The 25,301-nt window shown below is 42.1% G+C and overlaps 1 protein-coding gene across 3 annotated transcripts in view; it reads right to left on the bottom strand.

Annotated features, from left to right (window-relative positions):
• Window positions 1-2,374, bottom strand: part of CRY1 (cryptochrome circadian clock 1) — a 32,791-nt gene extending 30,417 nt beyond the window's left edge. For 2 of the 3 annotated variants that reach the window (XM_012735022.1, XM_012735023.1), the window contains exon 1: window positions 1,311-1,819. In XM_012735022.1, coding sequence (XP_012590476.1) covers window positions 1,311-1,468 — 158 coding nt within the window. In that variant the 5' untranslated portion in view covers window positions 1,469-1,819. Of the gene's footprint in view, window positions 1-1,310 lie in introns of all 3 variants that reach the window. The other variant, XM_004675718.1, reaches the window with a different exon arrangement.
• Between the last annotated feature and the right edge of the window lie 22,927 nt (window positions 2,375-25,301).

The raw sequence follows: 25,301 nt of genomic DNA, 5'->3' as shown, positions 1-25,301 counted from the left end.
CTATCACTGGTGTACAAGCCATAATTATTTCTCAGCAGAATAACCTTCTACCTGGATCTCCTGCTTCTTGTCTATCTTACCCCCACCCCCAATTCAGTCTATTTCAGAACCACACAAAGAATTTTTTTCCAAAGTTAAGTCAGATCACATCACTTCTCTATTCATAATCCTGCAATTAATTCTTCTAAGTAAAAGTCCAAATCTGACAACTGCCTATAAAGCTCCATTCAGTCTGGCCTTATTACTACATCTCTGATATTATCACCTATTTTTCCTCTTATTTATTCTGCTCCAGTCACATTTGTTTCTTCCAACTATTAAGCACATTTCCACCTTACTTTTCCCTTACTGTTCCCTCTGCCTGGAATGCAAACCATCACCCCCTTCATTCCCTTATCAACTGCTATCTTCTCTGACTTTTTCTGGGTCAACAAATTTTAAATTACAACTCTGTTCCTACCCCCTTTCTCTGCTCCATGTTTCTCCACACATTTATCACCATCCAATACCATATTTTACTTTATGAAACATCTGCCCCCTGAAGACAAGAACTTTTGTAGGTTTCATTTGCTCTTATACCCTGGTGTTTAAATACAACAGGTAGTCAATAATTTGATTATTGAAAGACTGCTTCATTTCCACCAAGAGTCCTGACAATCAGCTAGCCAGGTATTTCAGGAAAAGATCATAGTGCTTCTCTAAGATTTCAAACTCTGCTCTGATTCCCAGAAGGATTACACTTTGCCTAGAAAGAAAAACTGTGCTTTGTCTAGTCAACCACAAGGAGGAGTTGAGAGGAAGTGCTGGGCAAAGAGAAATCAGATTATCTTGTTTTCCTTGCTTTTCCTAACGCAACCTCAAGGTGGAAGAAAACTGGATTTGGTGGCGACTGTACCGAATGAATGATTTTCTCCATGCATAAGTGACCTAGGCACACACAAAGGAAACACTCAAAACAACAATCCTTTCCAAAGCCAGAGAGAGGCCAAAGACCAGTTGACAGGCCACTAGGACGGGGAGGATGTTGTTTCCTTAACTCTACCACTAAGAGTTGTCCAGGAATCCAGGGGAAGAGTTCCGATTAACGCTGACAAGTAATTGACACAAAATAGAAGTTCGGCTCAGGCTGCCTGCACTCTCGGGCAGAGAACAATCAGGACCACTCTACACAATACTCAATGCACCCCCGATTCCGAAACAGCATCCTAAGCAAGGAGATCCCCGGCTTCAGCTCTCGGACTTGGCCGGATGCATGTAAAGCCCTGATTCATTCAAGACCGAAATCTATTTCCCACGGGACTTTGACTCACCGCCACCTGTTGATGCCCACGTTGGAGGAGCCCGCGAACCAAGGGTCAAGGATGTAGACGCAGCGGATGGTGTCGGCGCCCTGAATGCACTCCCTCAGGGCCGGGTTGTCGTGAAGCCTCAGCCCCTTTCGGAACCAGTGCACGGCGTTCACCCCCATCCCGGGGGCGCGGCGGGCGGCGGGTCCCCCCGGAGTCCCTCCACTGAGAAATTTAAGGCAGGCGGATCCGGCTCATAACCGACACCTCCGCTTCCAGGGGAATCTCCGCCCGCCAGGAGTGAGGGCAGGGCGGCAGAAGGGGCCCAGGAAACAGGAGTCTGCGGAGGGGACCAGAGCTGCGGGCGCCGGAGGCGCGGCAGGAAGATGAATGGAGGTTGCTCAGTCCGAGGAGAGCGGGTGTGACGCCCTTCAGGAGCCGGAGCCCGCCACCGCCGCCGCCGGGACCAGACACATAACTTCGAGGGCCTCGGACCCCCGCAGGGTGAACAGGCGCCCAGTGCTCGAGCCGCCACGACGGCCCGAGCCGGCACCGGCAGCCCCAGGAGGTTCGTCACGGAAACCTCGCCCCACCGAGGCGGCCCCGGCAGAGAAAGCCGCCTGGCCGAGGCCAGACGCCCAGAGGGCTGAGAGGACGCAGCCGCGGGCGGTCACGCTGCCTCCCGGCCCGGGGGCAAGAGCGAGGGCGCAGCACGGAGCCCGGAGGCTGTGGTCGAGGCCGCTGGACCGTTGCCGGCCGGGGACCGGTCCCGAGGCTGCCCGGGTGACTCCGCCGCCACCGCCGCGTCAGCGGCCTGGGCCCCACCCCCGGCTCCTCATTGGGGGACGCGCTCCCCACGTGACCACCGGCACCTCACGTTTCTGAAGTGTGTTTACTACGGAGGCTCTGACCCGGGAGTCTGCCGGGGCTCCGGTCGCTGCCAAGGGGCGGCAGCCGCTGGACCGCAAAATCTTCGGTCCTCGCCCAAGCCCTGAGCCCTCCGCATCGGCCCCTTCCTGGTCCCCGTGGCCTAGAAGCGCCCACGATGACCGCAGGCCCCACGTGAGGGAAGGCTTAGCCCCGCCCCCGGGGGCCGTGAATGGCCACTATTGGCTGAGACCTGCTGAGACCCGGATGAGCACGGGGCTGCGGGAAGCTCGCGAGCGCGCGCTCTGCTCGGGAAGGCGCGCGGACGCGCTCACTGCGTCCCACAGGGCGGGGCCGGTGGTCGGGAGCGCGCTCGGGGATTCCGCCCGGGGATGGGAGGCGGGGGTCCGCTTGGCCCGAAGACTGAAGAGAGTTCTCAGACAGTCGCCTTGTACTGGCGCCGTATGGGGCCCAGAGGGGTGGAAGTGGAAGAAACGCGGGGTCAACATCGTCTTGAAGCCCATACCATGTGCTTCACTCTACCTTTGTCCACAGGGACCCTGTGGTGCCCCTATATTAATCTGGTCCTTGAAGTGGTACCCTTGAACTTGCTGGGGGGGTAGGGGGGGTGAGGAGAGGGGGAGTAATTGACAGACCTGGTGCTAAACATTCCTAAACTTCTCAAAGACAGGGTCTCTATCCAGTTGGGTTTTTGGCATCGTTAATATCCAGTACGGTGCCAGCCAACGTGTATTCATGGTTTTTTCAATGAATGGGTGAGTGAGTGTCTTTGTCACCACTTTTTAGCAACGTTAAAAGGAGGAAAGATAAGGCTTTTATTACAGGTTGTATTGAGTGGCACTAAAATTCATATAACCCCGCTACCTGTGAATGAGACCTTTTTGGGAAATTTGTCTTTGCAAATGGTCAGGTTAACATGAGGGGCCCTAATCCAATATGACAGAAGGCCTTAACAAAAGGGAGAATTCAGAGACACATACAGTGCCTTAGGAAGGAACATGGGCCCACCACCGGTTTATTTTCAGACTTCTGGCTCCTGGAACTGGCAGGCAGTAAATTCCTGTTGTGCTAATCCACCACCCCTATTTTGTGATACTTTATGACAGTGTCTTAGAAAAAGAATTCAGCAGTAGTGTAAAATCAATCATCTAATGATCCAGTGTGTCTGGATATGTAACCGGAAGACCTGAGTTTGGGCCACCTGTCACTACCAAATGCCATAAAGTAGAGGCAGGAATTGAATCGTGAAGGTGCACTTTAATCAGACACCTGGCAATCTGGAAGATGGGCGGTTAACATCCTCAGGAAATCGCCTAACATTTCTTTTCCAGCTGGCTTTTCATAGCGAGCTGAACAGAGTTCAGCAGTAAATAAGCCTTTACGGCTGCCAGGAGCTTGTGATGTCCAACCCCGCAAGCTCCTTATCGCCCTCCTGGGCACTGGCCTCCAGCGTGCCTGAGTGGTCTTCAGATAGCACTGGCTCCCACACTCCTCCAGAGGTGTCTCCTTGGGCTGGAAAATTAACCTGGAGCAGTCAGGCCGTAAACACACAAAAATTGTGTGTATAGATTTCTTACTGTGCATAGTGTAGTGTCTTACCTAATCTTCTCCCCACGCCCCAGGCCCCAACATACAGACTTCCCTACTCCGACTTTGGTTATCATAGTATAGCAGCCTTTGGTTCCTTAAAAACAGTTAAAATGATATATATGAAAACCCTTTGCTATCTATATAAAGTATTAAATACTTTTTTTTTTCATTTTAAGTAGTGGAGATGAACCCTGGATTAGTACCACTCAGAGGGTCCCCTCACCTTTGCAAAGGATGGGGCATATTCAACCAAGTCTTTTGAGGAGTAATGTCACAATCCAGGGCCTGTTGTATTTATACAAATACGATGTGTCATGTTTCGTTTCAGGCAGTTTGAAAGTAAACAGATGGTGTCTAAAGACATAAGTGTTTCCAAGGACCAAGTGAAACAGTGGGAGGGAGAGAGAACAAGAGGAACACTGATATGTGTAGAGTTGACTTGTGTGTGCCCATTGTTCATTCAATAAAGTTGCATTTTTTAACAGACAGCTGTATGTGGATGTATAGTGTAACTTTCATTTACACACAAAAGTACTAATTTATTTTAGGAGCATCACTATTGATTCTGCATGCCTCCAAGACTGAAGGCTTGGTTTTTATGGCATACATCTTGTTATTTGAATGTATTTTTGTTTGGGGGTAACTGTAACCATTTAAAAATAGTGATGACTTGGGCCTCCCTGGTGGTGCAAGGGGTTAAGACACAGCACTATGAAGCTCTCTGCAGCCACTGCTGCATGAGTTCCATGCCCAGCCAGGATTGAAACATGGCATAGCAGACCTCTCTTGTCTGGCCTGCTGCTCCCTTCAGCAGTGTGTTTCAGTCAATCTCCCTGTTCTGCTTCCTATTCTGTCTCTGGTGAATCTTCTCACCTCCCCCCAAACCACCTCTGGCCTACAAAACAGCTCTTGTATGCATTACAAAAAAAAAAAAAAAAAAAAAAGCTAGGACTTACTGAACACCTACTATATGGTATGTACTTTATATAGACTATTGTTAACTCTCATAATAATTATATGATTAACTAAATAGGCCTCTTTGCTTTCTTGGTTAACTCACCTATAAAATGAGTGAATTGAATGAGATGATTTCTAAGGTTTCTATATTATTTTAAAATCTAGGATTCTATGAACACACTCCTGATGTGAGCTCAAAAACATCTGAGAAAAGGTCTGTTAAATATTCTTTTAACTGCCAATAATGTTAGAAAAATCATCTTTGATTTCATGAGTCCCCTTGATAAAAGTGTGTCTGCCTTTAAAATGAAAGTCTATGTTTTCACCTGACCACATCTTGGAGAGGTAGTTTTTGGCATGTGTTATCAATATACAAATAATGAAGGAACAGTGTGATCAGTTTGCCCAATTTAATGTGATGTAAATGTTAGGCTTGCAGCTTTTGGTTGAGTCTCTACCCCCAACAGAGTCTTTGGGAGACTGAATTTCAATGTATTAAAGGATCATTTATTTCTTACAATAAATTATGATTCTCATATCAATATAAAATGAACACATGTCAAAGATGTTATTTAACTTGCTAATTAAGAAGGGAACCAGGAAGATGTTGCAGTGGAATAAAAAGAAATTCCAAAGGGCCGTCAGGAATTTTAAAAATGAATTTGTTTACTGTCTGCAAAAATACATGCAGAGAACTGCCTCTTCTATAGAAGTGTGAGAAGGGAAGTCAATTGCACTTTCTCTGGAAAAAATTCATTTGCATATCCATGGATAATATTCATCTGCATTTGCTATCAATTACCCACAATTTACAGAGTTGTAAAATAGTTCAAAGATAATGACAGGCAAGAGACCCATTCATCTTTTTTTTTCGCATTTCAAAGTCACTCGAAATTTTTGTCTCCTCTTTGGAGAGGTGTTCCCCGTCTGACAGTGCTGAAGAGGTCCCCTTAATCTCTATGATAGTCCCCTATTCATGGTCATCATAGCACTAATTATGATTTACATTTTATTATATTAAATTATTTACCATCAGGCAACCTATGCCTGTCTCTATCCCATCTGCAGGCTCAAGAGGGCATAGATATTGGTTTACTGTATTCTTGGTTATTTTATCAGCACCTGCCACAATGCTTGATTCTCAACAGTCTCTCAAGTGTTCTTTTAGACACCATGTTTGACCACATCAACACTGTTCTTCATCTCTATGTCAGTTATCAGTATATTGCCCTTAAGCTCCGATTTCAGGTTTCATGCCACTATGTTTGTGGAAATAAGATCCTGTGAGCACTTTTTCAAAGCCACTGGCACCATGTGAAACATTGTTAATAAAGGGTGTTGATGGAAGCTGCAGGAGGAAGGGGAATCGCTTCCAGTCTGGTATGCTTGCTTGCTTATTCCTCTTCCTATTCTACATTAACAGAGGTGCTTGGGGGAGGTATCTACAGTGGAGCTCACTTCCATCAATTTCCTGTGGTATGCCCACTGGTGCATGCACACCGAGTCTTGTAAGCATCTTGCAGGCAGCTATCCTCTCTCCATGGCCCCTGTATACTGGCCTGCTCTTTCCTGTGGTCACTCCCCACCAACCTTGGCCTTCTGTGTACAGATCAGCTCTGGTCCAGAACAAAGAATCAACCGTTTCTCCATTCAATGCCTTCAAGTCAACCACACCTTCTCCAGTGAAGAAAACCAACCATAGAGAAGATATCTGCCTTCAAAGTTTGTCCATTCTTGGGTATTCTCAGGCCTGTGATAGTCGCCAAAGTTTCCTTCCCCTTTTAAAGTCAATCCCCTGTTACATGTAATCATTCTTTTTATAAAACATTCCCTGTTCAATTTGCCGTGTGGTCTTGGTCTCCTCATGAGTATAATCCATTACCTGATCAAGTCCCCAAAGATGTACTTGTAAACAGTTTCATGCTTGTTCTTAGGCTTTTTCTTAACCTAGAACATTTAGAATGTGTAAATAGTTACAAATGTGGCAACATGCTGCTATTGTGAAATGTTAGCCAATGTTTTTTCCCCTCGAGATCATTTTTTTTTCCCCTGTGATCATTCCCATCCAGGTCATTGAGTGTGAGTCTTTTGTTGCTTCAGAGGAGCAGGACTAGAGGACAAAGGTAGCCCAAAGTTCTTGTTGTAAATTAAAAAAACCTTGATCCACAGTTAAATTAAGGAAGATTTGCTACTCACCAACCTGCCTCAACTTTATAAAAATTCTCTAAGTTGGGGTGGGATATGAATGCAAAGAAAATAAGGTAGAGGGCTGCCTTTCCTGAAACAGGAAGATAGTATCTCACCTATTCTTAGTTAAGTATAACTCCAGGATCCTATATGTGTTTATGGTTGGCTGAGGTAGAAGAGACTTGTGCCAGCTTCCTGTCTAAAATCTGGAGGCTGACCTCGTGACAATCTCCTTACCTGTTTCTATGTCCCATCATGCAAACCAATGAGGGATGTCATTGGATAGAGAGGGTCTTGGAAGCCCTATTAAGCCTCCTGCCAGCTGAGAGAATAGCTGTATTTGACTAGATGTCCCTTTTCCTGCACAGAGGGCTGCTAACATGAGCTGGATAAGAAAGCCAGCTAACAAGGGGTTCCACTAAAAGGAAGAACAGGGCACAAAATGTCACTAACAGGTTGTGACCAAGGACTAGATGAGGACCCAGGCACCTCAGCAGCTGCCATCTGGAGAGGTCATGACCCCTGAGGACCACAAGGATCATACAATCAGTGCCTGCCTGTGCAAGCAAGCGAGGAAAGGCAGCCAGACCAACTTCCTTCCTTCCTAAATATCTGCCATTCCTGAAATATCCAGAACATCAAGGCTACCAAAGAAGTAAAATAAAGTAGTGTTTTTTTTTCCCCCAGAATTGGTTGAGTTTAAACTACAGATGACAGGAAAACTCTGAAATGACCAAGAAGACCTGGAATTGACTGGACCAGAGTTCATTCAGTGAACAGGCTGAGATGTTAAGATAGAAATTAAGCTCAGCTAAAGGAAAATGAAGACAGATACTTTGGGTCTTGGACTTGTAGGTTTAAAACACACTGTATTTGCCACAAAATCCAGCCAAATATTACAGATGCTCCAAGGGCCATACACAAGTTACGTGGCTCTGGGGTCTAGCCAGCATCCTCACCTTTCTCACCCTCTTCCTTCTCTTCTTGCTGTTCTGCAAGAGGGCCGAGTATACTCTCCTGGCTGCTCCTGTTTTCTGCAGTGCTTTTTCCCAAGATGTTCTCAAGTCTCTTCCTCCATTTTCTTCTGTTTCACCTTGTTAGAAAGGCCTCTCCTATCCAAAGTATTTTTCTCACCATTCTGTCACCCCCTGACCCAACTTTATGTTTCTTCATAGCTCTCATAAGGACAAGATTTATATATTTATCTATGTGGCATGCATGGGTCACAGAGAGGGGCTTAAATATGCTTTCTCATCATTTTGGAGGCTAAAAGTTCTAGATCAGGATGCCAACTGGTCTGGTCTGGAAACACCCTCTTCTTAACTTGCAAACTGCCATCTTGCATCCTCATCCAGAGAGAAGAAAGAAAGAGAACCCTCTTGTAAGGACACTAAGCATATTGGATGATGTCCCCACCCTTATGATCTCATTTAAGCTTAATTATTTCTGTCATCTTCAAATACAGTCTACAGTCTATATTAGGGTTAGGGCTCAACTTTGGGAGTTTGAGGGGACACAGTTGACATAGTGACTTGTCTCTCCTATGACAAGTTAGCCCTATACTATGGTTTGAATGTTTATGTCCTCTGATCTACCCCTCATCAAATTTGTATGTTCAAGTGCTAACAACTAAAAATGATGGTATTAGTAGGTGGGGCCTTTAGGAGTTATTTGCCTCATGAATATGATTAATGCCTTCAGAGAGATTCTGGCCTTCCCTCCACATAAAGTACAGCAAGAAATTGGTAGTCTGCAACCAAAAGAGGGTTTTCAACAGAATCTGATCTTTCAACAGAATCCTGATCTCATGCTTTCAGCCTCTAGAACTGTGAGAATTAATTTTTGTTTATAAGTTACCTAGTCTGTTGTGGTGTTTTGGTTTAATAGACTAAGACATCCCACAATATTTATGAGTGAATGAATGGATAACTACCCTAACTACTATTAATAATATCCAAGATCAACTTTTGTCTTTACTATGGGCCAAGAATGAAACTACTAATGGCACTATGCTAAGAATCTTAGATACATGATTCCATAACAACCATATATTATTTTTCTCTTTCTATAGAACTGAAAACTAGAACCCACAGTAGTTGAGTCCTCCTAACCTGCTTCAAAACTAGAAAAGACAGGAAACAAACCAAGACTCACACCCCAGTTCAAAAGCTGTGGGTTGCCAAGGGCACTCCCTGGTCATCACCACACTGGCATTTGGATGCTTTTGTATAAGGCAAAATAAGGACTATCAGTACCTGGGAAAGGCTGAGTAATCCTTATTAAGATGAATTAGGGTGGCCTTTTTATAGAAAATAGCTTTTCCCTGAGAAAAGGTTTTTTATTAAATTTAAGAGAATGAAGGAAAGGATTCCAAAGGAGTGGAGGAAAGTGCAACCCAAGGTACATTATTTATTTACAATGTTTATGGGGCGGGCTCCCTTGTGGCACAAGGTGTTAAGTTCCAGCACTATGAAGCTATCCATAGCCCCTGCAGCAGGAGTTTGATCCCCAACCACGGAGGTGACCTAAATGGTGCAGCAGACCTCTCTTATCTTACCTGTTGTTCCCCTCAGCAGTGTATTTCAGTCTATCTGCCTGTTCCATTTCCCCACTCTGTCTCTGCTGAATCCTTACATATACCGGCATCCTAGCTCTTGTATGCATAAAATAAAGTAAATCTTTTCATTAAAAAAAATTGTTCATGAACTGAAAGAAGTATGTACAAAACAAAACAACCAAAAATATTAAAGATAAATTCAAAGCCTAGTGAGAGACTTGGAAGTGTATTTGCTATGACTGCAACATCGAACAGTCTATTAGTAAGAACAAGAGCAGTAATGGAAAGAAAGGGCAGAGACTGGAACTGAATCATGCAGCATGTTACTCAGAGATCCCCAAGTGCTTCTAAAGGGCTCGTCTCCATGGCACTTGAGCTTTAGCGAGGATGGCACCAGCCACTCCTGGAGCTCTTGTGTCAAGGTAGCAGCCACTGAAGAGGGGGCAGTTAGAGAGGTGGATTTAGAGTTCCTTCACAAGTTAACTGAAGCTAAAAAGCACTGGCGGAGCTCTCTAAAGAAAACCCACAGAAATGTCAAGTGTTATGAATTCAAGGCAAAAGAAGAAAGAACAACCTTCTGTTCTCAAAGATAGATGTTAAGTAAGAAGAGTTAGAGACAACTTATAGGAAGCAAGGTATATGTACGTGTTCCACCCAACCTGTTTCTTCCATGGACACCCAATCTCTCAGGATCAGAATCCCTGAGAAGCAAGTATATTGATTGGGTCTAGCTGGTGATTCTAGCTGGTGACTATGCTCATGTACCCAATTCCATTCCACAAGAGTCTCTGTCTCTCCCATATATACATGCATACATACATGTGTGTGTTCAGGGAAATCTACATTCCATGAAAAGTAACAGTAAAAACAAGGTTTATGGAAAACATTTGGTTGAGACAGACTGCTTAAAGTGTATGAAGCTTACTAATCATGGCAAGAAAAAAAACTTAATGATCCTAGAAAAATGGCAACATAATTTAAAGATAAGTTTAATCCTTAGTAAAAATAAGTAATGACATATAAGACTTTACTTTTAAGAAAGTACAGTTAGCTTCATGTAAAGTATATAAGAAAAATTTGAGGCTGTAGCTTTTTGGAGACAAGAATTCAATAAACACAAACCAGATAGAATTCTACTTATAAGAGAGAGGGAAAGGGTAAATCAAGACAGGAGGAAACCTGGGATGAGTCATGGGCATCTAAATGGCACAGTATTGGGGTGTCTGTGACTTGCTCTCTTCAGCTGTGTGCATCTATTTTGCCATTCAACTGTTGCTATTTAGTGGAACAAATTTAATGAACCATAACATTAACCTATAAGATGAAATTGCCTTTGAATCAAACCACTAGCTTGCCTTTTAATCACATCATTTCTCTATTAACCAATTATATGTAGACTAATTTGCATATCAGACACACCTGTGAACCAAGAGCTTGTCAGGTTCCCTTTGCCACTGGGGGGGGGGTACTGATCCACTAAGGATTATGCACCCCTGAAGTCCCAGCCCTCCTACCCCACCCCCACGCTCACATTTCCTCTAGTTTCTCCAACTAAATTCCACCCCAGGCAAGCTCTTTATCACTCTTATTTAGCTGATAGGAATCTCAGTCCACAAAGCCAGGTGTAGGGAAAAAAGATTTTCTACACATCAACTTTATTTCTCCTGTCATGTACCTGCCAAGTTGGCAGAGAATTTACTGCAGGATTCTTGGGACTTATGTCAAGGCGTGTAGCCTCAAGCAGTGTCCACAGTTTGGGGGATCTGCAACACGATGGCTAGTGTATTTCTGGTGCGGTTCCTGCAGATCTGGCTATTCTCTACTGATTTTGTGCTTCACTTACAGAATGATGACTTCATGTTTGCTGCTGGGATCTCCTTCTATCTTAACCAGGACGCTCCCTCCCTAAGTCACCCCTCTGGTGCTTTGTCTCCTTAGGCACTGTCACCATGAGGCATAGGGTACAGAAGTTACAGCAAATGGGACGAGGTCTAAGCATGCAGGGTGAGGACATATGAGACACCGGTACCGATATGTCTCTCCCTCCAAGCACACACTCCTGATGTCCAGCCAGTTCTTCCCCCCTCCCCCCCCACCCCCAGATCCACAGATGGTCGCTGTCTCCAGGTCCCAGCCAGCTCTCTTTTCTTCCCCATTCCTGCCTTATACAGAATACAGTCTCGTAACTGCTCCTAAGAATCATTCCTTCCTTGAAGCAAACTCATGTCATGATCACGACTTCAAGATCATTTGGATAGCTGACAAAGACAGAAAGTTGAAAACCATGTCCAATTCAATCCAGCAGTGAAAAGATTAGTTGAGTCCAATTAAAATGGTGCCACACCATGGGGACTGGTGGGCTGCAAACTCAAATAGAAGCAAAGAACTAGACAATGGTGTCATTGACACCGAAAAGGCAGGTTCAGTGAAACCATTTCCATTTGGAAAGGCTTGGACTTACAGTCCCCATTTGGAATAAATGACTATTTTTTTTAAAAAGGCAAATGTGTCTATTTTTGGTACTGAAAAAATAACCTTGGAATTCAGATCCTGCCTTTGGCCAAAAATCTCTGGCAAGAAATCAATGTAATTTGATTGGGGTGGGAACATCAACTCATTTTGAAATGCTATAACTTTTCCCTCAGTCCTAGTGTGCACATAAAGTTTAGCCTTGGGAAGACTTAGAATTAAATACAGAAACATCAAGAGATTAAAATTCATAGCAATAACATTTCTTAAATTTAGGAACAAGAATCTGTATACACTTGGTATTTACAATGTTTACAGTATCTAAAATAATTGGGTATACGAGGCAATCGAAGAGATTAGCCTTTTGATTTCAACTTGAAATGTGAAATGGAGTAATTAACTTCAGATTTGTAATTTATTGAGAAAAGGTATAAGAGGATTTTATGGCTTGTAAGCAGCATAGTATTGGAATGTTTAAGAGAGCCGTTATATTTATCATTTTAATTTAGTCTGTAAGTACTTAGGATGTTTTGCTTGTCAGGTAGACGATTAATGTGCTTAAAACCAGAATATGTTAAATTTATTGATGCAGTTTAAAATGTCTAAGGAAATTTAATTAAATTAAGTTTACAGACATAACTAGTTGACAGAAATTTAGTTTGTTCAACTTGAGCGTATTAATCAAAGCCTCCGTATTAAAATGTAATAACCTTATTAATGGAATAATGAAACCTGTATTTTGAATTTAAAAGCTTAAGGGAAACTAGGCTTTAAATTTTACCATTTCTAAAATTGAATATAAGTTTTAAATTGATCTTTTCTGTATTGCTATATCACCATAAAGCCAAACTTTTACCTTTTATCCTCCAATGGAAACCAATCTAAACATTTTTAAGACCTTTGACTAGTAATAAGACTGATGGGGAGGGAAAGAGGGGAAGGTTATGCAGGTCCTGCCTTTGGTAAAATCCCAAGAATTGAGAATATTGAAGAGGGAAAGAGAGCTTGGAAGACCATGAGGCCAATTTAATTGGATCAGTTTTTCCTACAGGGCCCTTTCTATGTAAGAAACACACATTTGCTATGGCTTTCTTGCTACTGTTTCCTTAAATAATATAATGTATCATTTCCTACAATTTTCAGTTCAAATGTCATTTATTTCTGCTACAAAGTGAATGAAATAGGTTTGGCTGGTTTAGAGATTAAGTGTTGATCAAATTGTGAAAGGGAATTTTGCAACATTTTAAAGGCTCTAAAACATGAAACACTTGTAACTTTGAAGCTAAGTGTTGATTTTCACAAAAAGAGAAAAGTATAAGACTATTGGGGAAACTTTGTGAATTAGTGGCCAATGGCTTTCCCAAAGATAATTGTGCACACTTTTCCATACGCTCTCTTCAACCTATATGTGAATGAGTATATGTTAACATTGTTGTTCCCATCATCAATTTTAAAAGACTAGAACTATATAATTACTTTAAAGATTATCAATGAGTGTGACAAGATGATATTGTGATGTATTAACTAAAGTGGTCTCCCTATCAACCCCTCATTTATCGGGATTTTTATTGCCTCCAACAGATGGTACCACTTAGTTACCCCATAAGGAAGGAGGATCAACAGGACAGATGAAACACACAAACAGGTTTTAGGGGAAAACAAAACAAACAAGGAGACACATAAACCAAAAATCCAAACAGGATTTCAGAAGGAAGAAGTGGAAAATTCCTGCTGAGCCACTTGGGACACCATCCTGCTTCCAATTAGGCAAAGATCCCGGGAAGGGGGTGCAGACTTGGATGAAGCTGGATGAGAAACTAAGTTGAACTCAGGATCCCGGAGACAGTGTAAACCAGGTGGGGGAAGGTCTGATCGAACCCAACTGCATTTGGGGAAGTCAAGGACAGGGAACTGGTGCTCCCTTCCCTGCCTGGAATGTTGGGAAAAAGCAGCCTCTGAGCAGTGCCCATAGACACTAGCTAAAAATAGAAATGTACCCCATCCAAACTCAGATGCATGAAAGTGCAAAACACACTAGACATTTTAGTACAAGAAAGAATGCATAGTTACTCCCGAATAACTTCCATGTAGATTGCATATTGGAATAATGCCTTAGATAGATTGGATAAAATAAAAACTATTACTAGAAATCATTTCACCTTCAGTCATGGCATCAAGGTCATTGTTAAGTCATAAATCATATTGATCGTATGTACCCTTCCTATGATGTGGAGAAAAAAGCACTTTACTGCTTTGATCTGCCTTACCACAAGTCCAATCTAATCGTGAGAAAAACATCAAATCCCAGGAGAGGAACATTCTACAATATACCTGATGAATACTTTAAAACTTTCAAAATCATAAAAAGCAACACAGTCAGAGAAACAGTCACAGCCAACATGACCACTGGCTGGAATATTGTATACCATGGGTTAGATTCTGGGACAGAAAAATAGTACATTAGGTAAAAATAAATCTGAATAAAGTGCAGACTTCAGTTGATAATAATGTATCAATGTTGGTCATTATTTGTAACAAAATACTCTTACCAATGGCAGATGTTAGTAAGAGGGAAATCTGAGACCCCTCTTATGTCTGTGAGGCAAACCTAATTCTTCCAGTCTCCTGTTAATTTTTTTTCTGTAAATCTAAAACAGTTTTTTAAATGATGCCCAACATACAGTTTTTTGTTTGTTTTCTACTTGTTATAAATACAAAAAACAGACTGAGTTGAAATTGAGCCAAAACAGGAAAAGACTTTTTAGGTAGCTGGGAAAGTCCTATTTCTTTACCTCACCAGGCATTAAACAGACCATCTTCCCATAGCTCATCAAGCTTCTCATTTATTCTGTGAAGTTTTCTCATTTATTCTGTGAAGTTTTTCTACTTCTTTCCCTTGCAGTATAAGTTAAAACCAAATAAGCTAACAACTCACACCAGCTTTTTTTTTCTTTTTACCTTTCAAAAAAAAAATGCGGTTAGTAGAAAATTTTAAATTGCACATGGGACTCGAATTGTATGTTGTTGGAGAGCTCTGCCTTAGAAACTTTCAGAAGATCATTGCAGTTTGCCTTGGCATGAAACTTTCATGCCAGATACTTGTCAGGCCCTACTGGGATAGAAATCATACAAGCAGTCATGAAGTGACATGACTGCTTTTGTGATTTGGGGGTCCTGCTTGTTAATATTTGTCCTTTTTTAATTGAAAGACATTTGACATACATTATTATTTTAGTGTCAGAGTTATAGCATAATGATTTGACATTTGTATGCTTTGTGAAATGATCAGCACAGTATGTCTATCATCTCAGCCACTTTGTGCAGTGCAATATTACTGATAGTCCTCAGGCCGCATATAATGTTTTTTATTAAAAAAAAGATTTATTTATTTATGTATACAAGAACTTGGGTACAGGCCAAAATTCGGGGGGTGGGAGTGAGAAGATTCACCAGAGACAGAGTGCGGAGCAGAACGAACAGATCCACTGAAATACACTGCTGAAGGGTAGTGGGCAAGACAGGAGGGGTCTGCTGGGCCATGTGGGTCAGCTCCTGTCCAGGGATCAAACTTGTGCTGCAAGTAGTAGCTTCATAGTGCTGCCACTTAACTCTTTGCACACATCTTTTTATTTTGTGACTAGATTGAGCTCCAGCTGCTACCTCCAACCTCCTTCTGAAAACCACTGCTCTGGTTTTTTCCTCTATGATTTTAGTGTAGGTTTTTTGTTGGCTGTGTTTTTTTTTTTAAGTCCACAGCTAAAAAATTATATGGTATTTGTCATGTGGTTTTTCATTGTGTGATACCATTTGCTAGTGAGCTTGCACAGAAAGGCATGTGAGTCTCTCATTGTGGGACATCCTGGTCCTTTCCAAAGTAACCGACAATTTTATTTCCTCTCAAAATTGATTAATGCACCAACGGTTTATAGACTTATATAATTTTCATATTCACCTCCATATTTGCACATGCTTCTCTCACCCTCTCCATTGTTGCAAAGCTGTCCGCTTCCCGCTCCCAAACCCTTTCGTAACCAGGATAATTTTCAGAGTCTAAGCACTATTTTTGTTGTGTTTTGTCAGTTTGTTTTCTTAGGCTGTTTATTTTCCACAAATGACTGATAGATGCCAGTAATTACCTTTCACTCTCTGACTGACTTCACTTGACGTCATCACCTCAAGATCCATCCATGTTGACCTGAGAGGTACTATTGCATCATTTTAAATAGCTGAGTATTCCATGGAGAACAGATGCCACAATTTCTTTATTTAGTCATCTGTGGATGGGCATTTAGGAATAACCTGATAATTATATGACAGATAATACTACTTAGGTCAACTTCCAAAGTCCCCACAAAAAGCTTAGAAATGAACTGAAGGGCCCTCCCTGGTGGTGCAGTGGGTTAAAGCACAGCACTATGAAGCTATCTATAGACACTGCTGCACAAGTTTTATCCTGAGCTGGGGAGCTGACCCACATGGTGCAGCAGACCTCTCCTGTCTCTCCCACTGCTCCCCTCAGCAGTATATTTCAGTCTGTCTGCCTGCTAGGCTCCCTACTCTGACTCTGTTGAATCCTCTCACCCTCCCTGCACCTCTGGCTTATACCCTAGTTCTTGTATGCATATATAAATAAATCTTAAAAAAGAAAATGGGAATAAAAGTAAATTTAAAAAAGAAAAAGAAAAGGAAATGGGAATAAAAGTAAAATTAAAAAAGAAATGAACTAAGACAGATTTACAGAACAGCTCTCAGTTCCAGTGAGGAGTAGCTGCAGAATGCAGTATAGACTACACCCCCTAGGGACTTGCCTCAACAGAAGCCTGCGTGGAAGAATGCCCGAGCTCAAAGTTCAGCCCAGATAACCCTTTTAACCAGCGCCAGGGAAGGACTAGGACAGGGGCGAGTCACACATTTCTCTCCTCGCTTCCAAGCTGCCCGGAATGTAGATCAGTGCTGGGGGAAAAGGAATGAAGTAAGGAAAGGGGAAGATTCAAAATCAACTGAGTTTAAATCTAAGGTGGCTGAGAAAATCCTGACTTGATAGAGAAAACCTGATAGTCTCACTTATCCCTCAGGCAGGCTGGAGCTCAGTTGGACACACTTTGGCTAATGAGAAATGTGCTTCAGATCTGTCTGTTCTTTAAACATCTGAGATTCATGGCTTAAGAAACATAAAGACATAAGCCTATAAAGCCACAGCTTTCTCAAGGATCCAAAAACACTGGTTCCTATGGGAAGAGTTGCAGCAGAGATACATTTTGGTCAAATGGTTGAGGGCTATGTGTTACGATTAGGTAAAAACCAGATATTACCAGCACAGACTTAATTTATGACTTAGCAACATGCAGGAGATTATTGGGAAAATAGCCTTCACTATACCCCTCCCTGTGTTCACTCCCTGTTTAGTGAGGACACGATATTTTGGAGGAGATTCTGAATACATGAAAGTTTTGTGCACTCTTTGAAGATACCCTGTCTTCTGACACACATTTTTTTAATCCCTGCAATTCCTACATGAACTTGCTGCCTCACACCACCATTTGAGAAAAAAAAAATTGTGGAAATTTGGAAATGTGGTGATGAACCAATTTAATTGACTTTTAAGTTAACATACATAATTCCTTGCATTTCCATCTGCAGCTGGGCTTTGTGGCATGTACCCCAACTTCCGTGTCTTCCCTGGCAAAGACTGATGGGAGCATCTGACAAATAGGAAACACTGCTCTTTTCAGGAGTATTGCTTTAGTTACCTCTTCAGCAGATTTTGGCCTCTGAACCACTTTCTGTGCAGGCAATCTTTAGTGGTTACTAAGCCCTGCTATATTGGTATTTTAATCTGTAAAGAACTGCATTAAAGACTTCTTTTGTTCAAGCAGCCTTTTAAGAATGTAATAGCTGCTATTTCATCTTGTTTGAACATCTTGTATAAGTCTATGTCAAGGCAATTCCAAAATCCCTTGTCTGCCTTGTGGTTTGTCTGCTTGAAGAGAAATGATGAAAGTGGCCTGTTATCTTGCTGTTTACAGTCAGTAATTCTGCTTCATTAGGCTGCATGCTAATTACTTTCAGGAAATAACTGAAGATTCATGGCCTAAATGGAATGAAATGACTAAAGCCAAATACAGTTTTAGAGCTTATTGTATATAATATTAGGACTCCTAAAACACCAAACAATTCCAGAATTATGATATAGCCTAATTTCTACTATTCTGTTTATTTAAATTTTTAAAAGCTTTGTTGATGGAGAAAAAAGGCAATCTCAAAACTGATTCAATATCCTACCTTAGAGTCTCTAGTTAATGCTGTCTGTCAGAAATGCCTTAATGATTTTTTCAGAACACAAAGAGCTTTTACAATCCTCTTTAATTGTAACATTTATGCTTACAAACTAAAAATAGACAATTAGACTGCAACTGAATGATAGGATTTCAAAATCCAAAGCACGCAATTTTTTTTCCTCTGAGTTCCAGCTAAAATTCTTGTATGAATTTGAAAGCACATATTCTGACATTCACAATGACTCTGGATGATATGTCTTGTTCTATTATTGACATTGTTATGCTGGTTAAGTTTATTTGGAACTATGCATCCCTTTTCAAAGTGATCATTTGCAAATTCCGGGAGTCCAGAATTGACAATCTGTCCCTCAGAGAAGGCTTTTGACCTTCCAAAGGTCAAAGCCAAATCCAAAACCAAATTTGGCTAGATGTGTGACTGAAGCTAAGCTTTGATACAACCCTTGATCCCAGGAAACAGAAATTGAAAGGAAGGAAGAACATTTAGGCAACCACCAACCACAGCAAACGCAGCTACAACAGGCAGAAATGAGTCATTGCTCAAATTCACAGGGAGTAGAGTGAGCCCAGGAACAGGATATGGAGCTTAAAGTCAAATTGTGTTCATTAAGGGGAAGCCAGATGAAACCTATACTTTACGAAAAACCTGCAAAATATACCAAAGCAAAGTATTTTCCACGTGCAGCTAAGGTGTCGGCTAGCTTGGGAGGTCCTGTTAATTAGTAGTTCCACCTCACCTGTGGTCTCACCATTGACCTTAGTTACTTCCAGAAAACACCCCCAGGTGTGACTCACATCTTGCTTCTATTGGCTGGTATTGGTTTTTTGTTTGCTTTTTCTTTATGCATATAAGAACTAGGGTACAGGCCAGAAGTGCAGGAAGCAGGGTGTGAGAGGATTCACCAGAGACAGAATGGGCAATAGAAAAGGCAGATGTCTGAGATGCACTACTGAGGGGAGCAGTGGGGTAGATAGGAGAGGTCTGCCCTGCCATGTGAGTCAGCTCTCTGGTCAGGGATTGAACTCGAGCTGCAGTGGCTTGTGGCTATCACATTGTGCTGTGCTTTAACCTGTTGTGCCACCAGGGAGGGCCCTGTCGGCTGGTATTGTTGCCTTAAGACACTGTCTCCAGGTTGGGGGAAGTTGTGCTGCCACTTGTCCAGTCCTGGGCAAGGACGCTGTCTCTGGCCCTGCCACATGCCAATCCCTGACGTGTGTGACTGTGTTTGCCAAGATCTTGGGCCATGTGGCCTAGTAGGTGATGAGACTTGGTTTCTTGAAGTTTTCCTTCTGCCCACAGTCCTCAAATCCCTCCTGAGGAGCCTCCTCTGCCTCTAAGCCCTCCTCCTCTCTGTGAAAACGAGACACTTGTCCATCTCCTTTTATCTTTCTGTTTTTTTTTTCCTTCATTACTCAACCCTTCTTCCCACAAAAACATCCCCCACCTTCTTTCAGTTGAAAAATAAAACCTGAGCCACTTGCACATGGAGATAGGTGTGTGCAGAAGTTAGGGACCAGAACAGGGTCCTGCCTCTAGCCATTCCCAGGCTTGGACATTGTGTAGATTTCTATTGCCACATGAAAACTCACGCCTATTGTCCTTTTATCAAATGGCTCTTTAGCTGAGAAGTCCAGGTGCATCCATTTGGCTCTCTCCTTTGGCTTTCATGGGGTCTCTCTTCTGCTATCAGCTGGAGACACTCTGTTTGTAAAGGGCTCATATGATGACATGAGGATCACCCGGATAACTTCCTTTTTGGGGCTTGATATCTCATGGTAATTACAACTTCCACCTCTACTCAAAGGGGAGAGGATGATGCAAGAGGGCAGACTATGGAGACTCCTGTTTATCAGAACAATGAGACACAAATGAATCACATGAAAAGATTTCCAACCATTTCTCCACTTTTCTGAGGTTCTGGTTTAGCAGAGCTGAGCAGAACTCAGGAAACTGTGCTTCACAACCTCCTCCCTAACCCCCCCCCCCAAGTCATTCTGATATAGAGGTTTTGGGGGGGGTAGTGCATTGGGAATATCAATAAGTAGGCCACAGGAATCAGCTCTGTGTACCATTCTACCCTCATGAAAACCATATAGAGGAATGTTATTATCCTTCCATTGTAGAGGTGAGAAAACTGAGTTATAGTCTATGCAATTTTCCCACTACCTCTTACTAAATGAAAGATCTGGCTTAAAACCCAAAAAATATGGGATGCTGCACAACTACATGGTCAATCACTTGTTTAGAAATGAATCTATACTAAAAATAGCTACCTAGAGTTTTGTGAGTCAGGTAGGTGGGCATAGATTAGAATAACTTGGACAAGGATGATGGGTAGGAATCCCAAATAAAGGGAACTGGAATTGGTAGGTGTGCTCAAAACTTATGAAATTTAACTTCTCTTGCACAAAAATTTGACCAACTTCATATATTTTTAATGACACAACTATATTCAAATTAATTGAACATAATTACTAAATATATTACCTGTTCATTAATTTTAAATGGTATTATTTACAGGATAAAAGTATGTGAACATTAGATATGGGTATATCACACTGGTAAAATTTCATATGGAGAAACAGATGTGTATTTATCAGCATTCACAAAGTCATCTAACTATATTTAATATTGCACAGCATAAGTGATTATGAGGCAGTGCCACTGGAATTGTCCATTCTGTATGTCTACCATCTTCTCAGAGGTAACCTGAATTTTACATATAAAATTTTTCCCTTATCACGATTTCACCATATATCAACCTATAATGAATAAACTGCTTAGTTCCTGTATTTTAGAAATTTTGGTAAGTTGAATTACACTGAGTCTAGCTTTTGGTGACTTTTTTGTTGTTCATTTTACGCATTTCCCTTATCACGATTTCACCATATATCAACCTATAATGAATAAACTGCTTAGTTCCTGTATTTTAGAAATTTTGGTAAGTTGAATTACACTGAGTCTAGCTTTTGGTGACTTTTTTGTTGTTCATTTTACGCATTTCAGATGCAGTCAAATTTACTCATTTTCATGACCGCATAGTATTCCATTTAAAGAATAAGCTACACCATATTCTTGTATCTATAAACTTGGATAGGGCCCTGCCTGGTGGCGCAGCGGGTTACAGGGCCGCATTAAGAGGCTGAAGTCACTTCCGCATGAAGCTGAAGTCACTTCTGTATGAGCTCATTCCCCGCCTGCCTGGAGGTGGCCCACATGGTGGGGCAGACCTCTCCTGACTGGCCTGCTGCTCCCCTCAGCAGTGTGCTTCATCAATCTGTCTGTTCTGCTCCCCACTCTGTCTCTGGTGAATCTTCTCGCCACGCCACCCCTGCACCTCTGGTCTGTACCCCAGTTCTGTATGCACAAATAAATAAACTTGGATACATTTACATTATTGTTATTATTAAAATAGTAATATGTAATACAAGCATTTCTTGTGGAAAATGTTGTGATCAATTGTTTAACTTCCTTAAAGGTGATGCGATTGTTAACTTTTTAAATTTCTTTTGGAGTCATTTTTGGTAAGATATTTGTTTAGCTATTTGTCATTTTAAAGTTGTTTATAATATTAACTCTTTAACTATTAATTATCTCCCTTTCATGGTACTAATAGTATTTATTTGCATTTCCTGTTTTCCTCTTAGTCTTTCCAGAGATTTATTAGCCTTATTAGCCCTTAATAAAACTTTGTTTTATCAATTCTTTGTTCCATGTTTATTCATTACGAATTTCTTCTCTTGAATTTCCTTTTCTTTTTATATTGCATCTATTTAAACTCTAGTTGTGGATGCTTAATTAATTAGCCTTTTAGCCTTTTTTATTTTATAGTATATGAATTCAGGGTATTATAAATGTCCTTCCAAGTATTTCCTTGGTTACATTTCACTCATTTGAGTAGTAGTACTGAATAGTTCTTAATATTGTCTAATATGCCTCATAATTTCTTTGTTCCTTGAGCTATTTAGAAGTACTTTTTCCAGTTTCCAAATGTGTGACTTTTTTGGTTTAAAATTTGATTTCTAGGAGCTCTCCCGGGTGGCACACAGGGTTAAAGCACCATACTTTGAAGCTCTCTGAAGCCACCACAGCATGAGTTCGATCCCCAGCCTTGGAGCTGACCCACAGCGCACAGCAGACCTCTCCTGCTGCTCCCCTCAGCAGTGTATTTCAGTCCATCTGCCTGTTCTGCTCCCCACTCTTTTTCTGGTGAAGCCTATGCTTACAGAACTGGGGTATAGGCCAGAGGTGCAGGGGCGGTGAGAGTCTTCACCAGAGACAGAGCGGGGAGCAGAACAGGCAGATTGACAAAGTACACTGCTGAGGGGAGCAGCGGGAAGGTCAGGATGCCACGCCATCTTGATCACCTCTGGGGCGGGGATAGAACTCACACTGAAGTGGCTGTAGTCAGCTTGCAGTGCTGTGTCCTAACCTGCTGTGCCACCAGGAAGGGCCAAATAAATAAATCTTTAAAAAAAATTGATTTTTAAATTAATTGCACGAGAGTCAGATAGTGTGGATATTGATTCTTTGTAATTTTTGAGCTATCCCATGGTTAGCATATGCATCGTTTTCCATGCATTGTTCCATGGGATATTCTCTTGTTCTGGGTTCAATGCACTACATAGGGAGATTATACAAGCTTGTTCATGGTTACTCAATTCATCCTTATTTTTTTGCTGATTTCTTTGTTCACCTGACTATAAACTTCTGTATATGTGTAAGTTTCTTCTCTTGCTGTAGAAAGTAGTACCTGTCCCAAGAGCTGCACCTCCTCTCAAGCCTCTGTTTAAACCCCCTTGGGTGACTCTGAAGCTTGGTGGACAAGTCTATTTTTGCTAGATTATAGGAAATGCCAATGCCAAAATCTCAGTGGCTGAAAACCACAAAGGTTTAGTTTTTATTCCTCTTACCTGCTATTCACTAGTGAGCTCTGCTCCATGTTTTCTGCATTCTTGGACCTAGACTGGAGCAGGCCATTCCTGTGATGGGCTTGCATGACGACTAGAAAATTCTTCAAGCATCTGCGGGATGAGGCAATAGAACATTTCCATGCACATTTTGTTACAGGGAAGCCCAGAGTGGACTGGGCTGCCTGTCTGTGGGGCCTCACCCGCATGCTCAATATTCAGTTACACTGCAGGTACACACAAAGGGTCAATAACGGGTTCATTTACAAAAGGGGAAAGGAATAGGAAACAACCCAGGGAAAGAGAGCGGGACACAAAGTCACTGGAATACCTTAGGGCTAGGCTGACTGACCACACCGAGTCACGCGGTCCGGAGAGCTGTTTTCCGAAGTAGAGAGCGAGAGATGCAATCCCGCCCTATTTATCCCTCAAATTTCCCAGAATTCCTGCTAGCTCCGCCCTTGGGTCCTTGCAGTTTTCTCCCTGATGCTGCTGGGAGTTGTAGTTTCCAATCACCGGAGTAGGGGGCAGAGTCCAGAAAGCTGGAGTAGGGGGTGGTGTCCATAAGACTCTGCAGAATTCCTTTAGGACATCCTTCCCCTTAACAGTTTCACTAGGCAAAACAATCCTGAAGGCCATGTCTTTTGTCAGTGGGTAAGGAAGTATAATCACATCACAGGAAGGAGATGTTGGATGCTGGGGAACAATAATGCCATTGACACCACCTGCCTTTTTGTTCTCTTTGAGTAGTCTAGACATAGAATTTCTAGATGACATCTTTTGGTAATTAATTCTGAGCTGCCCCTGCCTGGCCCCAATTATATGGTACACACAGTTCAAAATAATCTGAGCTGGGTGATTTGTTAATGCTTTGGTTATATAAGCTTTTATGCCTTTTGCTTGTGTTTTGTCTCACCTCAACCAATAGATTGATGATGATTAAGAACTTGCTGACAACAATGAAAAATGCATTCAAACGCATGTAACCAGATTTGCTGACCATTTAAGGGATTTGAAAAAATTCCCTGAATTTCAGGCATGCGCCATAGAGACCTGTTATTTTTGCAGTTGTCTACTGACACTTCTACACTAGTCTATACTGGTCTATACTGTTAGATCAGGTTATATCTGTTATGTCCACTATGGAGTCACAGTGAACAGGACTAGCAACGTATTTTGTGTATAATAAACCTTTGATAAAATGCATAAAGTAAACCACCAAACTAAACTGGAATTAGAAGATAACAATAGGTCCCAAAACTAGTGAACAAAAATCAAGTTGGGGAAAGATAAATTTTACTCATTAGAAGTCCATGATAGGGCCCTCCCTGGTGGTGCAACGGGCTAAAGCACAGTACTATGACGCTATCTGAAGTCACTGCAGCATGAGTTCAATTCCCGGCCGGGAAGCTGACCCACATGTCATAGCAAACCTCTCCTGTCTCCCAGCTGCTCCCCTCAGCAGTGTATTTCACTTGATCTGCCTATTCTTCTCCCCACTGTGTCTCTGGTGAATCCTCTCACTGCTCCTCTGGTTTGTACCCCAGTTCTTGTAAGCATCAATAAATATATCCTTAAAAATAAAGAAGTCCATAATAACATACTTAGAGATAATATTTATACTAAATCCACCAAGTTTTGGGAATTGGCTTTTTCTTTTTGTAAAACTCAGTGAATAACACAAGCCTAGAGATGGATGACACTAATTCTAAGTTTAGCAGTGAGTTGCTGGGAATGATTGGATTTCTGCCCCTTTTCCATCAAGGGTTCACAGACAGGACTTGTCAGGCTGCTTGGTCATGATTATTTCTATTTTATGTTGCATCCCTCATCCCTCTGTGCACAGCACCTTGTGAGGTGGCCAGCCTTGCGAATGAATGGGTGCTGGCTTCTAGGACAGTTTCTGAGAGCCAGCCTCTCTTCTATACCTAGAGCCACCAGCAGATGTCACGCCTGATCCCTGTGGCCATCCTGCCAACTGCTTCAGTCACTGGATTCATCTCCCATGTTTTCCAGTATGTGGTCCACTTCGGACCACTCAAGGCATACCTTTGCAATTATCTCCCGTGATCAAGGACGTCGATGATGTAGTTTTCAATTTAGTCACTCTATAAACATCTTTCGCGTGCTCACTCCGGGCTTTGTACAAAGACCACAGTG

Source organism: Condylura cristata, unplaced genomic scaffold (genome assembly GCF_000260355.1).
Source record: "Condylura cristata isolate star-nosed mole 26May11 unplaced genomic scaffold, ConCri1.0 scaffold00004, whole genome shotgun sequence".
NCBI classification, from domain to species: domain Eukaryota; kingdom Metazoa; phylum Chordata; class Mammalia; order Eulipotyphla; family Talpidae; genus Condylura; species Condylura cristata.
The sequence above is the reverse complement of the archived record's forward strand: the minus strand, read 5'-3'. Positions and strand labels throughout refer to the sequence as shown.